We start from the raw sequence: 16,580 nt of genomic DNA, 5'->3' as shown, positions 1-16,580 counted from the left end.
TCACCCCCCTTCACCATTTCCCACCCACTCGTCCCTCTCTCATGTTATCTCCTTGCCCACTCATCACCTCCCTCTGGTGCTCCTCCCCCCCATTTTTTTTCTTTCTTCCATGGCTTTGTCTCTTTCACCAATCAACTTCCTAGTTTTTTGCTTCATCCCTCCCCTCCTCCAGGTTTCACCTATCGCCTGGCGTTTCTCTCTCCCCTCCCCCACCTTTCAAATCCACTCAGCTTTTTTTTCTCCAGTCCTGCTTAAGGGTTTCAGCCTGAAATGTCGAGTGTACGTTTTTCCATAAATGCTGTCTGGCCTGCTGAGTTCCTGCAGCATCTTGTGTGTGCTGTTCAGATTTCCAGCATCTGTAGATTTTCTCGTTTGTGATTTCAATACTGTGCCAGACAACCATGCTCCTATTCCCCAGCTACAGCACGGGGCCCAGAGCAGCCATCGATCCTGGACCCAGCCTCAGAATGAAATATAGACAGCATATCTTCAACCTGATTTGCAAGTGAAACTAGCAGCACGGGGAGATCCATCAAAATAGTTATTCCCACTCTGCGGCTTGGTCCAAAAACACTACTGACGGAGTGGACTGGAATAGTACAATTTTCAGGTCAATGTACAAGAAACCTATATACCAGTTGACATTAATCAAGGAGGACCTTAGGAGAGATGATGGCGCCTGATGGTGACTCCTTTGCTTGCATCTTCAGAAACAGCTCGATTTCTACTTTAATATCTTTGTTTTCCTTATCAGGGTTCTTTTGAAGACCCTGACCTTTAGTTACACACAGGCTTCAGTTCTTTGCGGGAATGGGACCAATTCTCAGGGTCCCATGACTGGCCGCTATTCGACAGGCCAAGGGTTTGGCCTGAGAGTTTCGATCGTGTTCAGAAGCCTAAGATCTTGGGGCTCTGGAGACAGGCGGATCGAGGGTCAGTGTCACGACAGGAGAGTCGTGTTTCGTCGGGGAGGCCGGAAAATCTTTCGCTGTGGGGCTGAAGACCCGAGGTCTTTGCAATCTTCGGACACAGAGCTCAAAAAAATTGACGAAATGAACTTTTAAGATCGTAAACCAGCAGGCTGTTGTTATATCTCCCGCTTGCTGTGAAAATGGGGGACACCTCCTTCTCCTTTGCCAAGGAGAGAGAGAACCTGTGGCTTGTCGAATTTTGGATGAAATGCGAAGTTTTTGGGCTAACTTTGGTCTATGTCTTTGCTATTGCTTAGCACATGCTTGGGCTCTGTGATGGTACCGACACTTGCATATTTTTGCCGGTAGGGGGAGGGGGGATCGTTGCTCGCTGCCACCAACGCGCGGGAGGGGGGAGCTGTGGGGGGACTTTGGGGTTCTCACTGTCATTCATTCTTTGGGGCGCTTCTGTTTTTGTGGATGTTTGCGAAGAAAAAGCATTTCAGGATGTATATTGCATACATTTCTCTGACATTAAATTTGACCTTTGAACCTTGATTAAAGGCAGATTTATTAAAATGATACTGTGGCAACTCAGTACTATTTAAAACAGCTCACTTCCAATATTAGTCCAGATAGGATTATGGCAAAAATATTTATTTTTCAAATTGGCACTTACCACAGTTCAACACCAGTAAGAACAAATTGTTTTGATTAGCACTCTACCATTTACCATGCCTGCACTATAAACTCTCTATAAAATGTATCACAGCAATTGCTTAATTCTTCAGCACCAAGATTGTTTCTACAACATGGACTAATAAGGGTAGCAGGGCAACGGAACTTGCAAGTTTCTTAAGTTACATGAAAATACATCACGATAATACATCACACAATGTCAGAGAAAATATTACAGCGGTGGTCTGGCAAGATAGATTAGAGGGCTCGTCTAGGGAGGCTATTTGGGTGGAATTGAAGAATGGGAAAGGTGTAGTAACACTTATAGGAGTGTATTATGGACCACCTAATGGGGAGCGAGAATTGGAGGAGCAAATTTGTAAGGACATAGACATCACAAGCACAAGCTTGTGATTGTGGGAGATTTTAATTTTCCACACATAGACTGGGAAGCCCATACTGTAAAAGGGATGGATGGTTTGGAGTTTCTAAAATGTGTGCAGGATAGTTTTTTGCAGCAATACATAGAGGTACCAACTAGATAAGGGGCAGCGTTGGATCTCCTGTTAGAGAATGAGATAGGTGAGGTGACGGAGCTATGTGTTGGGGAGCATTCGGGTCCAGTGATCACAAAGCCATTAGTTTCAATATAATTAGGGAGAAGGATAGGTCTGGACCCAGGGTTGAGATTTTTGATTGAAGAAAGGCTAACTTTAAGGAGATGCAAAAGGATTTAGAAGGAGTAGATTGGGACAAATTATTTTATGGGAAGGATGTAATAGAGAAATGGAGGTCATTTAAAGGTGAAATTTTGAGGGTACAGAATCTTTATGTTCCTGTTAGGTTGAAAGGAAAGGTTAAAAGTTTGAAAGAGCCATGGTTTTCAAGGGATATTGGAAACTTGGTTCGGAAAAAGAGAGATATCTACAATAAATATAGGCAGCATGGAGTAAATGAGGTGCTCGAGGAATATAAAGAATGTAAAAACAATCTTAAGAAAGAAATTAGAAAAGCAAAAAGAAGATACAAGGTTGCTTTGGCAAGTAAGGTGAAAATAAATCCAAAGGGTTTCTACAGTTATATTAATAGCAAAAGGATAGTGACGGATAAAATTGGTCCCTTAGAGAATCAGAGTGGACAGCTATGTGTGGAACCAAAAGAGATGGGGGAGATTTTGAACAATTTCTTTTCTTCGGTATTCAATAAGGAGAAGGATATTGAATTGTGTAAGGTAAGGGAAACAGGTAGGGAAGTTATGGCAACTATGATGATTAAAGAAGAGGAAGTATTGGCGCTATTAAGGAATATAAAAGTGGTTAACTCTCCGGGTCCTGACAGGATATTCCCTAGGACCTTGAGGGAAGTTAGTGTAGAAATAGCAGGGACTCTGACAGAAATATTTCAAATGTCATTAGAAATGGGAATGGTGCCGGAGGACTGGCATATTGCTCATGTTGTTCCATGCTGACGAAGGGTCCCGGCCTGAAACATCGACTGTACCTCTTCCTAGAGATGCTGCCTGGCCTGCTGCGTTCACCAGCAACTTTGATGTGTGTTGCTTGTTGTTCCATTGTTTAAAAAGGGTTCTAAGAGTAAACCTAGCAATTATTGGCCAATAAATTTGATGTCAGTAGTGAGTACATTCATGAAAAGTATTCTTAGAGATGGTATATATAATTATCTGGACAGACAGGGTCTGATTAGGAACAGTCAACATGGATTTGTGCGTGGAAGGTCACGTTTGACAAATCTTATTGAATGTTTTGAAGTGGTTACTAGGCAAGTTGACGAGGGTAAGGCGGTGGATGTTGTCTATATGGACTTCAGTAAGGCCTTTGACAAGGTTCCACACGGAAGGTTAGTTAGGAAGGTTCAATTGTTAGATATTAATACTGAAATAGTAAAATACTTTGTAGATTTAACAGTGGCTGGACGGAAGACGCCAGAGAGTGGTGGTGGATAACTGTTTGTCAGGTTGGAGGCTGGTGACTAGTGGTGTGCCTCAGGGATCTGTACTGGGTCCAATGTTGTTTGTCGTATACATTAATGATCCGGATGATGGGGTGGTAAATTGGATTAGTAAGTATGCAGATGATACTAAGATAGGTGGAGTTGTGGATAATGAAGTAGGCTTTGAAAGCTTGCAGAGAGATTTAGGCCAGTTAGAAGAGTGAGCTGAAAGATCGCAAATGGAGTCTAATGCTGATAAGGGTGAGGTGCTACATTTTGGTAGGACCAATCAAAATAGAACATACATGGTAAATGGTAAGGCATTGAAGAATGCAGTAGAACAGAGGGATCTAGGAATAATGGTGCATAGTTCCCTGAAGGTGGAATCTCATGTGGATAGGGTGGTGAAGAAAGCTTTTGGTATACTGGCCTTTATAAATCAGAGCATTGAGTCTAGGAGTTGGGATGTAATGTTAAAATTGTACAAGGCATTGGTAAGGCCAAATTTGGAGTATTGTGTACAGTTCTGGTCACCGAATTATAGGAAAGATTTCAAGAAAATAGAGAGAGTACAGAGAAGATTTACTAGAATGTTACCTGGGTTTCAGCACCTAAGTTACAGAGAAAGGTTGAACAAGTTAGGTCTTTAATCTTTGCAGCGTAGAAGGTTGAGGGGGGACTTGATAGAGGTATTTTAAATTATGAGGGGGGATAGATAGAGTTGATGTGGATAGGCTTTTTCCATTGAGAGTAGGGGAGATTCAAACAAGAGGACATGAGTTGAGAGTTAGGGGGCAAAAGTTTAGCGGTAACACGAGGGGGAACTTCTTTACTCAGAGAGTGGTAGCTGTGTGGAACGAGCTTCCAGTAAAAGTGGTAGAGGTAGGCTCGATATTGTCATTAAAAGTAAAATTGGATAGCTATAGGGACAGGAAAGGAATGGAGAGTTATGGGCTGAGTGCAAGTCGGTGGGACTAGGTGAGAGTAAGCATTCAGCACGGACTATAAGGGCCGAGATGGCCTGTTTCCGTGCTGTAATTGTTATATGGGTATCACTAATCGAAAATTCTGCAATTTCCTAACTTACCGCAATGCGTGAAGCACTTCAGTAACAAGGACTGTTGCAATTCAAGGTATAATCTCACCAATATCTTTTCAAGAGCAATTAGAGATGGGCATTAAATAACATTACATTGGCTAGAAACACTTACACTCCCTGAAAAGATTAGAAATAAACATACATAAATGAAAGTGGCAGTCACCAAGTATGAGTTCCTCAGGAGCTTTGCTGTGACAAAATTGAAACAAACGCAAGATAGCAGATGGATTTAGATAATTTCCAGTTATTAAAGTCTACCTGTAATCTCCCAAAACAGAACAATGATGAATGTAAAATGTACAGGAACCTAACAGCAATAAAGATTCCTATACATTGTTATATAACAATAGTTCTCCATGTATGACCTTTTTCTAGTTTGAAAAGGGATGCAATTTTATATGTCAGCCCTGTGCCTTAATGAACTCTTCCAATTGAGTCGATGAGAATATCAACCTCCCACTTGATTCCCTGTTCAGAAAATACTTTTCTGCAAAGTTTACTGTATACTTACTTAATATAGATAGTAAGCCTCCAATAAGTTCACTCTTCTGAATAATGTAATGGCATGCAACCTTAAGAAATTAACAGTCACATTAACATGTGCAGGTATATCTGCATGTTTACATAAAAATGTATCTGTAAATCTATAATTCTTCTACATGTTCAGATTTTAGATAATTAACTTGGGGTATGCAGTTGAACTATGTGTGTGCTATTAATCAATTAAACATATTGAGAATGAACACATACATAATCAATATTGTAATCTATAGTGTGTAGTTGGGGCACCATGCTAGCGTAGTGGTTAACGTGAATCTATTACAGCTCAGGACCGAGATTGGAGTTTAATTCTGTCCTCATCTGTTAAGAGGCTATAGTCATAGTAGTCATAGTCATAGTCATACTTTATTGATCCCGGGGGAAATTGGTTTTTGTTACAGTTGCACCATAAATAATAAATAGTAATAAAACCATAAATAGTTTAATAGTAATACGTAAGTTATGCCAGGAAATAAGTCCGGGACCAGCCTATTGGCTCAGGAGAGCCTCGAAGAATGCATGGGTTTTCCCAAGGCACTCCAGTTTCATCCCACAGTTCAAAGACATACTGGGTAGGTTAACTGGTCATTGTAAATTGTCCCATAATTAGGTCTGGGTTAAATCAGGGTTGTTGGGGGTTGCTGAGGCAGCGTGGCTCAAAGGGCTAGAAGGGCCTATTCCAAGCTCTATCACCAAATAACTAGAAAATGAATAATTTAAAAACCTCATTGTTCAGGGAAGCTAGGATACTTACATCCACTGGGTTTGCTGGAAAATGCAATCCCATTTCAGTCTCATATGGGTAGTTAAACATCGCTAAATATGTAAAAGCATTTCGTGCCCATTCGTATAGGTGATCAACTTCTTTTTTTGATTTCAATGGCTTACACAAAGATAGTTCATTGCCAATTTTGTTCCATGCTATAAAACAAGTTTTTAGAGGACAGAAAATAAATTCAACACCCGAATTTCTCATGGCAGATCCTATCACTACTGAAATCTTTATTATTCATATTATTACTAGAACAATACTACTCCATGCAAACAACAAAAGATTAGCAGAGAGGCATTAGGTGGACTCTAATCTCTTCTTAAGACCTTGACTTTACAGATGACCTTGCATTACTATCACATACACACTAGCATATGCAAGTGAAAACTCAGCACCTATGGTAGACAGGTTGGTGTACCTTTAGTGGACAGGCTGGATTCAGAATCAACCAGAGAAAGACTGAGACCATAACCTTCAATGTAGAGTCTTCTCATTGCTTCAAGATACATGGCCTCTACTTACCCAGCACCGGCAGATTCACCTGCATGGGCAGCATCATTCGGCGGGATGGTAGGGTTAAGGGCAACATCCAGTGCAGACTCAGCAAAACTAAAACATCTTCAGATCAATGAGCAACATATGGAGATCAACCAAATACAGCATCCAAGGTAAAGCTGTACCAGAGCTATGTTCTGTCCACACTCATGTATGGGTCAAAATGCTGGCACATTGCAGAGAGACCTTGCCAAGATGTCACCATTCTATGCCACAAGCCTCTGGAAAATCCTCTATATTTTCTGTCCAAGAAAGATCTCCAATCATGCCCAACTCCTTCAATGCCATCAAGAGGACATGGCCACAATCATGAGGAAACACTGGATTTGGATTGGGCATGTGATGAGAAGACAGGCCAACTCCATCATCAAGGCAGCACTTCATTGGATCCCTGAAGGCCAGAGGAAAGCTGGGAGAAGAAAGCCATCTTGGCACCGTACCACAGAGGCAAAATAAGGACCCTGAACCAGACCTGGGGCACAGTAGAAAAGATGAGCAAGAACAGCCAGTTGGAAGACCTTAACTGCTGCCCTACAAGCCAACAGCATAAAGGATAGCAGTGACAGTAATTCAATAAAGGTACAGTATATCTAGATGTATTGTTTGCAGCCCGCAGAATGTTGCCATATTTCACCGGCAGCATCGAAAGCAGTCCAAAAGCAAATATACATAAATACCAATATGGAATTATTTAGGCAAGTATAAGAGTTCTGCAAATATTTCATTTTAAGATGGTGCTACTAGTAATTGGAAATGCAAGAAATTTGACTAAAAACATTACTAATAACACCTTTTTTGAAGAAAATTGTGGTAAACCAACACCACAAACAAGGAAGAAGTAAGCAAAGGTGAAGCTGAGTCGAAGGATGGGCCATGCGGGTACATCAAAGCTGAAGCACACCATGTTCAAGACATGGTTGCAGATGGAGTTGATATCATTGTCAGAGTTGGAGTGAGCAATTTGGAGAAGAGTTGATATGGAAGAGTTTCGATGCCTGTCCACCTAACCCGAGTGAGAGGTTGGATCGCTCCAAGAACCGACCCAATTTGGTGAGATCAAAAACTGCTTCAGGCTGTTTTCGCTAGGCCGGGGTCTGGGTCCTAGAGTGAGACACTACCTGGTGCTTGAATTTAAATTACAGTCCAGACAGACTGGAAAACCCTGTGTCAGGACCTGAGGTGAGGGCCGAGCTGATTTCTCTCGCTCTCCCAAAATGTTCAGTCATCTCTTGGCGATAAGCTGCTCCAGGGAGAAGATCAAAGGACTCAATCTGGTTCGGAACATTGTCTCTTGCTTCTATTGTTTGTATTATTGTGTTTTTTTTACATTTCTCTTTCTCTAAGGTAGTTTTGTTTTTTTTTAAATATTGGGTTCTTTGGGTTTCTTGTTTTGTGGTTGCCTATAAGCAAATAGATCTGAATTTTTATCATTTATACATTCTTTGATAATAAGTGTACTTTGAATCTTTGTATGTTGCACAGTATTTTCATAATGTGGAATACAAAGACAGAGCAACTTTATTTTATCTCAATACCTCACACAAGCTTGAATTTTCCAGATGGAAGTCTTTTGAATAATATTAGAGGGCTTTCCCAGATTTGCTGAGAAGTCTGGTTATTGCAGTCTTAGTGGAAAAGCTTAAAGTTATTTTCTGAAGTTTGAATTTGATTTTTTGCTTTCTACTTCTGAAGTAAAAACACCGAATTCCTCCCTTCCAAGATTGTAATCATTTGACATCAGAACACACAAGTGCTCATCTCGTCCAGCAATATCCTGATATACAGTGGCATGCAAAGGTTTGGGCATCCCAAAAGATTTGAGCTCTCAGATAACTTTTACCAAGGTCTCAGATCTTAAGTAGCTTGTTAGGGCTATGGCTTGTTCACAGTCATCATTAGGAAAGGCTAGGTGATGCAAATTTCAAAGCTTTATAAATACCCTGACTCCTCAAACCTTGTCCCAATAATCAGCAGCCATGGGCTCCTCTAAGCAGCTGCCCAGCACTCTGAAAATTAAAATAAATGTCACAAAGCAAGAAAAGGCTATAAGAAGATAGCAAAGCGTTTTCAGGTAGCCGTTTCCCCAGTTCGTAATGTAATTTTAAAAATGGCAGTTAACAGGAACGGTGGAGGTCAAGTTGAAGTCTGGAAGACCAAGAAAACTTTCCGAGAGAACTGCTCATAGGATTGCTAGAAAGGCAAATCAAAACCCCCGTTTGACTGCAAAAGACCTTCAGGAAGATTTAGCAGACTCTGGAGCGGTGGTACTGTGCAGTTCTACTGTGCAGCGACACTTGCACAAATACGAGCTTCGTGGAAGAGTCATCAGAAGAAAACCTTTCCTGCATCCTCACCACAAAATTCAGCGTTAGAAGTTTGCAAAGGAACATCTAAACAAGTTTGATGCATTTTGGAAACAAGTCCTGTGGACTGATGAAGTTAAAATAGAACTTTTTGGCCGCAATGAGCAAAGGTACGTTTGGAGAAAAAAGGGTGCAGAATTTCATGAAAAGAGCACCTCTCCAACTGTTAAGCACAAGGGTGGATCGATCATGCTTTGGGCTTGTGTTGCAGCCAGTGGTACAGGGAACATTTCACTGGAAGAGGGAAGAATGAATTCAGTTAAATACCAGCAAATTCTGGAAGCAAACATCACACCGTCTGTAAAAAAGCTGAAGATGAAAAGAGGATGGCTTCTACAACAGGATAATGATCCTAAACACACCTGAAAATCCACAATGGACTACCTCAAGAGGCGCAAGCTGAAGGTTTTACTATGGCCCTCACAGTCCCCTGACCTAAACGTCATTGGAAATCTGTGGATAGACCTCAAAAGAGCAGTGCATGCAAAACGGCCCAAGAATCTCACAGAAATAGAAGACTTTTGCAAGGAAGAATGGGCGAAAATCCCCCAAACAAGATTTGAATGACTCTTAGCTGGCTACAGAAAGCGTTTACAAGCTGCGATACTTGCCAAAGGGGGTTTTACTGACTATGCAGGGTGCCCAAACATTTGCTTCAGGCCCTTTTCCTTTTTTGTTATTTTAAAACTGTAAAAGATGGAAATAAAACAGTAATCTTGCTTAAAATATTAAAGAAATGTGTCATTTTTAACTTTATGCCTTTTGGAAATCAGGTCATCTTTTACTTGCTTAGCTATTCACAGTAACAGAAATCTTGACCAGGGGTGCCCAAACTTTTCCATGCCACTGTATAGGAAGACCACTCAAGATATTTTACTTAATTACATACTGTATAACTGCAAAATGCAATTCTTGTATAATTTTTGTGAACTAAATTAGAATCAGTCTGAATTTTTTTTATCTTGTGCTTTAGGCACATGAAATTTTTTGACCAACTGTTCCAATACCTTGTTGCTGTGTATACTTTTCCAGTTCTTGAAAAGCTTCTCGGATTTTTGAAACACAATCAGGTGAAACCCGCTCAAAATCCTGTTGAAAGATTTAAAATACAATGTAAGAATTACAGCAAATTCAAAAACTGTGAAAATTAAAATAAAAGGCAAAATATCTGAGCATTTTCCTAAAACACAAATGCAATTTTAAAGATAGTCATGGTTATTTTATGTGTAAATGTACTAGAAAATATGAACAGCAGGATACTACAACAGAATTGAATCACTGTTGAATTAATCAGCCTTATGCTAATGGTTAAGGAATGAATGTTGCTTAATATTCCAGAAAAAATACTTGCTTGTCTACTTATACTAAGGGATATTGACGCAATTAAGATAGTGGTTGATGGTTTCAAATCAAAAGACCCAATCTGGGGCTTGTGCTGAATTCACTGTGGAAAATCAATCTTGCAGATTTCTTACCCATAGGCAGTGGGAATGAGTAAAATGGACAATATGTCAAAAACATGAAATAATCTAGCACAATGTTTCCAATAATTGTGATTTTTTTTTAAATAAAAGGTTGGATTCTTATAGAAAAATGCTATCAGTTGCATGTAGTTGCAGCATTCCCCTGCATGCGTACCACATAGATTAGGATTTCTGCATGAATAAGAACAAACCAATTTTGTAGCACACTGAGTTACACTTTCAAATGGAAAGTTGTGATCGTTTGCAGTTTTTCTGTCAGATAAATGTGGCACCAAGACTTAGTCAATCTGCATTTTATTATTTGAAATTATATAGTTGCTTTTGTTATAAAGTGTTTTGAGAGCTTTAACTTTAGATCGATAATCACTCAACAATTCTTCCTTTGTAGGGTAATGTAATTGGGAGAAATGTACATAATTCAAAACTACGGACGTTGAGTTGGGGTTTCACCTTAAGACGCCAGTCTGAAGTGATAATGTTGTTACATAAAGATATTTAGCAAGCTTTTGTTTTCAGGTTTTGGAGTTCAATGAAATATGTTACTGGTTTTATTAAACATAAAACACCTCACTATGTTCTATTTTTCAAAAGCTACACCTTGATCGGGACATTCAAATAAACATTAAGTTCTTTAGCATACTAAGTGCAAAAACAGTGGAGTTAACAACATCAAATTCTGTTGTTTCATTGCCACAGGTTTGTTATGCCTCCTTCACCCCCTTTCCACAGCATTTAAGCAAGCAAATTCTTGTTCCTGTGCAGGGCCCCACATTTATGATTGGGTTGGCACTTAGTAGCATTAGACTTTGTCCTGTACATCCATCTTGAAAGGGGGCAGCTCACTGCTGGAAGGAAATTCTGGATTCTAAAATTTAAAAAAGAGAGACACCTAGTTCCTTTAAATTAAAATACAATGTCCCAGAAGACAATGGGAGGAAAAAAAAAGAGGGAAAATCCTCTTAGAATGATCTAACATTGATCATCAAGTGCTGGCATTATAATAAATTAGTGGAAAGCTGGAGTTATATTTTTCAACCCAAAACGGGCTTACATCATAAAATACCACATGAATCAAAATAAATAAATATTTAAATACTAAAATAAAATATACTTCAAATTTGAAGTGATTTTTTTCTTTGATCATTCTGCTTTGATTCCATTCTCTTATTTCAACAAGTTGCTTTGTCCATAAGGCCATAAGGCACAGGAGCAGAATTGGGCTATTCACCCCATCAAGTCTGCTCCGCAATTTGATCATGGTTGATCCTTTTCCCTCTTCAACCCCATAACCTTTCACCCCCCAAAACTTCTCAGGAATCTATCAACCTCTGCCTTAAATACACTCAATGACCTGGCATCCACAGCCACCTGTGGCAATGAATTCCACAGATTCACTATCCTCTGATGAAAGATATTCTTCATCTCCATTCTAAGGGGACCTCTATTCTGAGGTCATGCCCTCTGGTCCTAGACTCCCCCACTTTCGGAAACATCCTCTCCATATCCACTCTATGCCTTTCAACATTCAATAGGTTTCAATGAGGAACCCCCAGCCCCCCACCACACTCCTTGTTCTTCTAAATTGCAGTTAATACAGGCCCCGAGCCATCAAGCTCCTCATAAAAGCCTTTCAATGTCAGAATCATTTTCGTGAACTTCCTTTGAACCCTCTCCAATGTTAGCACATCCTTTCTTAGATAAGGGGCCCAAAACTGCTCACAATACTCCAAGTGAGTCTTCACCAGTGCTTCATAAAGTCTCAACATTACATACATGGTTTTATATTAACATTGCATTTGCCTTCCTCACCTGCTAAGTGACCTTCAGGGTTTGTCAACCTGCAAAGTAACCTTCAGGGAGAATCATGCATGAGGACTCCCAAGTCCCTTTGCAATTCAGATATTTGATTTTTCTCTCTATTTAGAAAATACTTTACACTTTTATTCCTTCTATCAAAGTGCAAGACTAAACACTTTCCAACACTGCATTCCATCTGCCACCTCTTTGCCATTCTCTTCATCTGTCTGTCCTTCTGCAGTCTCCCTGCTTCCTCAACACTACCTGCCCTTCCACCTATCTTATTATTTGCAAACTTGGCCATAAAGCCATCAATTTTGTCAACCAAGTCATTGACATATAATGTAAAAAGCAATCCTAATATCAACCCACACTTGTCAACAGCAGCCAATTAGAAAAGGCTCCCTTTATTCCCACTTTTTGCCTCCTGCCAATCGGCCAATTCTCTATCCATGCTTGTATCTTTCCTGTAAGACCATGGGCTCTTACCTTGCTAAGCATGTCTCACATGCAGCACCTTGTCAAAGGCCTTCTGAAAATACAAGTACAGAACATCCACCAATTGTCCTTTATTTACCTTCTTCGTTATTTCCTCAAAGGATTTCAACAGATCTTCCCTTAAGGAAACTATGCCGTCTTTGGACTATTTTACCCCGTGCCTCCAAGTACCCCAAAACATCATCCTTAGCAACTGACTACAACATCCTTTCAACACTGAGGTCAGGCTAACTGGACTACAATTTCACTTATTCTGCCTCCTTCCCTTCTTGAAGAGTGGAGAAACATTTGCAATTTTCCACTCCTCCAGAATCATGCCAGAATCTAGTGATTCTTGAAAGATCTTTAATAATGACTCTACATGCTCTTCAGCAACTCTTTCAGAACCATGGGGTGTAGTCCGTCTGGTCCAGGTGATTTATTTACCTTCAAACATTTCAGCTTCCCAAGCAGATTCTCCCTAGTAATATCAACTGCACCCACTTCTGTCTCCTGACATTCTCAAACCTCCAGCATACTGCTAGTGTCTCCCACAGTGAAGACTAAGCAAAATAGTTATTCAGTTTGTCCACCACTTCCTTGTCCCCCATTTCTATCTCTTCAGCATCATTTTCCAGTGGTCTGACATCTACTCTCGCCTCTTCCACTCTTTATGTATCTGAAAAAACTTTGATATTATTGGTTAGCTTATCTTCATATTTTTTCTTTTCCCTCCTTATAACTTTTTAGTTGCTTTTTGTTGGTTTTTAAAAGCTTCCCAATCCTCTAACTAGTGTGGCGCATGGCCAAGTGGTTAGGGAGTTGGGCTCACGATCTGAAGGTCGTGGGTTTGAGTCTCGGCCAAGGCAGCGTGTTGTGTCTTTGAGCAAGGCACTTAACCACACACTGCTCCAGTCCACCCAGCTGAAAATGGGTACCGGAAAATGCTGGGGGTTAACCTTGCGATAGACTGGCGTCCTACCCAGGGGGGAGTCTCGTACTCTCAGTCGCTTCACGCCACAGAAACCGGCATAAGCACTGGCCTGATGGGCCACAAGGCTTGGGACAGACTTTAACTTTAATCCTCTAACTTCCTACTAATTTTTGCTCTATTAAGTGCCCTCTTTTTGCTTTTTACATTGGCCTTGACTTCCTTTGTCAGAATGGGTGTGTCATATTGCCTTTTGGAATACCACTAATTCTTTGGGATGTATCTATACTGTGCCTTCAGAATTCCTCCCAGAAACTGCAACCATTATTGCCCCACCATCATCCCTGCTGGTGTCCCCTTCCAATCAACTTTGGCCAGGTCCTCTCTCACACCTCCAATTCCCTTTATTCCATTGTAATACTAATAGATACGTCTTTATCTTCCCCCTCTCAAACTGCAGGGTGAATTCTATCATATGATGATCACTGCCTCCTCAGGATTCCTTTATGTTAAGATCCCTAATCAAATCCTTTTCACTACACAACACCCAATTCAGAATAGCCTTTCCCCTAATGGCCTCAACCACAAGCTTGTTCTAAAAAGCCATCTTGTAGGCATTCTACAAATTCTCTTGGGATCCAAAATCAGCACCAACCTGATTTTCCCAATCTACCCACATATTGAAATCCCCATGACTATCGTAATACAGTGTTGCCCTTTTTACATGCATTTTCTATCTCATGTTTGTAGCACACATCCTGGTTATTGTTTGGAGGCCTGTATATAAATCCCATCAGGGTCCTTTTACCCTTGCAGTTCCTTATCTCTACCCACAATTCTACATCTTCTGATCCTATGCCACCTCTAAGGATTTGGTTTCATTTTTTACCAAGAGCCATGCCACCCCCTCTGCCTACCTGCCTCTTTTGATACATTGTATCTACTTGGACATTAAGCTCCCAACTATAATCTTCTTGCTACAACTCAGCAATGCCCACATCATCGTGCCTGCCAATCTCTAACTGTACTACAAGATCATCTACTTTTTCCGTATACTGAATGCATTCAAATACAACACCTTCAGTCCTGTATTCACACTTTTTGATGTTGTCCCTATTACACTGTAGCTCATTCCACTGACTGCAATTTAGGCAGTATCATCTGCCTTTCCTTCCTGACAGTCTCACTACACACTGCTCCTATATCAACTGCCCCATCACTCAGTTTCCTATCTCTCAGCCAAATTAGTTTAAATTCTCCTGTACAGCTCCAGCAAACCTGCCTACAAGGACATTGGTCATGCTTGGGTTCAGATGTACCCCATCACTTTTGTACAGGTTGTACTTTCCCTAGAAGAGATCCCAATGATCCAGAAATCTGAACCCATGCCCCCCTGCACTAGTTCCTCAGGCAAATCATCGTATTCTTACCCTCACTGGCACATGGCACAAGCAGCAATCCAGATATTACTACACCGGAGGTTCTCCTTTACAGTTTTCTACCTAGCTCCCTAAATACACTCTTCAGGACCTCTTCCCTTTTCCTACTTATGTCATTGGTGTCAATATGTACCACGACTTCTGTCTGCTCACCCTCTCTCTTAAAAATGCTGCGGACCCAATCCGAGATGTCCCTTACCCTGGCACCTGAGATGCAACCTAAGTGACCACAGTGTCTTAATTAGGGTCCACAGAATCTCATGTTCACTCTTCTAACTATGGAATCCCCTATCACTAATGCAGTCCCCTTCTCCCCACCCCCCCCCTTCCCTTCTGAACCACAGCGCTACACTCAGGGCCAGAGATCCGGTTGTTATAGCTTCTCTCTAGTAGGTTGTTTCCCCCAACAGTTTCCAAAGCAGTATATGTATTATTGAGGGGAATAGCCACAGGGTTAATCAGCAATGGCTGCCCATTTCTTTTCCCTCTCCAGAGAGGCTTCCAGGTATCTGCCTCCTGCAATTTCAGGGTGACTACCTTGCTGTCTCTGATACTCAGACACTCCTTCGGGCTGGCTGGTGGTGTAACGGCATCAGCACTGGATTTCAAGGCAGATGGCCCTGAATTCAAATCCAGCTGGGTTCCAATCTGGGCAGCAGCAGTATCGGCACTGAAGAAAGGCCTGACAATCTACTTCCATATCTTGCCATGAAAACCCTATGGACCCTATGGTCCATGAGGTCACAAAGAGTCAGACTCGACTAAACGACTAAACAAATCTTGCTTAGCTCCTATCTATCACCTCCTCAGTTTCACATATGAGCTGAAGGTCATTGAGCTGCAGCTCTATTTCCTCGATCCATTCTCTAAGGAGCTGCAGCTCGGTACACCTGGTATAGATTGGTTATCTGGAAGGCTGGAGGTCTCCCAAATCCCATATCTCACACAAAGAACACAAGATGACCCTGGAGCCATCCTCAATGCTCTATGTACTAACAGACAAAGAATGAAGAAAGAAACTTATGAGATACGTACCTCACCAGTCTGTTCTCACTGAATCTTGACAATCCAAAGATCCCCGCTCTAACATTGGTCCACCCACACAATGGCCACTCCACTTGTTTTTATTTGCCTTATTTATCTTTTCCCCTGCTAATGAATCGCTATTTGATTGGGCTGCTTAAAAGCACCAAAGGCCCGAGAATGCTCCTTTTTTAAAAAAAATTTTCCTCACAGACCTGCGAGTTGCTCCCTCTCTCACTCCCGATTCGATAAGGCACCGGAAAAAACACTGAATCTCATGAACGCTTCTTTTTTTAAAAAAAATCTCACTCACAGTATAAGTAGTATTTTAAGCAATCAAAAATTGATTTCTTCTGAAATTTGAAAAAAAAAGTCCATTCTAATTCCTTCACCAGGATACAGGAGCAACCAGTGATTCCTTTTTAGTTACATCACTGTTTTAAAAATTTGATTTGCAAGTATTTCAGTTCCCAACTAGCACTTTACTTAAGTTTAAAAAAAAATCACTACCTTTAATAATTTTGTTAGATGTCTCTGAGTATCAGAGACAACTTGAAGCTC

The 16,580-nt window shown here is 40.9% G+C and overlaps 1 protein-coding gene across 2 annotated transcripts in view; it reads right to left on the bottom strand.

The window, feature by feature from the left end:
* Positions 1–16,580, bottom strand: part of dpp7 (dipeptidyl-peptidase 7) — a 71,675-nt gene that overhangs the window by 31,840 nt on the left and 23,255 nt on the right. Inside the window, exons 5-7 of one of the 2 annotated variants that reach the window (XM_063073952.1) lie at positions 9,876–9,957; positions 5,933–6,099; positions 5,150–5,210 (exon numbers count right to left, since the gene is read on the bottom strand). In XM_063073952.1, the coding sequence (XP_062930022.1) occupies positions 5,150–5,210; positions 5,933–6,099; positions 9,876–9,957 (310 nt within the window). The remainder of the gene's footprint in view (positions 1–5,149; positions 5,211–5,932; positions 6,100–9,875; positions 9,958–16,580) is intronic. The other variant, XM_063073954.1, reaches the window with a different exon arrangement.

The sequence above is a fragment of the Mobula hypostoma genome, chromosome 21, assembly GCF_963921235.1.
Source record: "Mobula hypostoma chromosome 21, sMobHyp1.1, whole genome shotgun sequence".
In the NCBI taxonomy this organism is placed as follows: domain Eukaryota; kingdom Metazoa; phylum Chordata; class Chondrichthyes; order Myliobatiformes; family Myliobatidae; genus Mobula; species Mobula hypostoma.
This window is presented reverse-complemented; position numbering and strand designations above follow the sequence as displayed.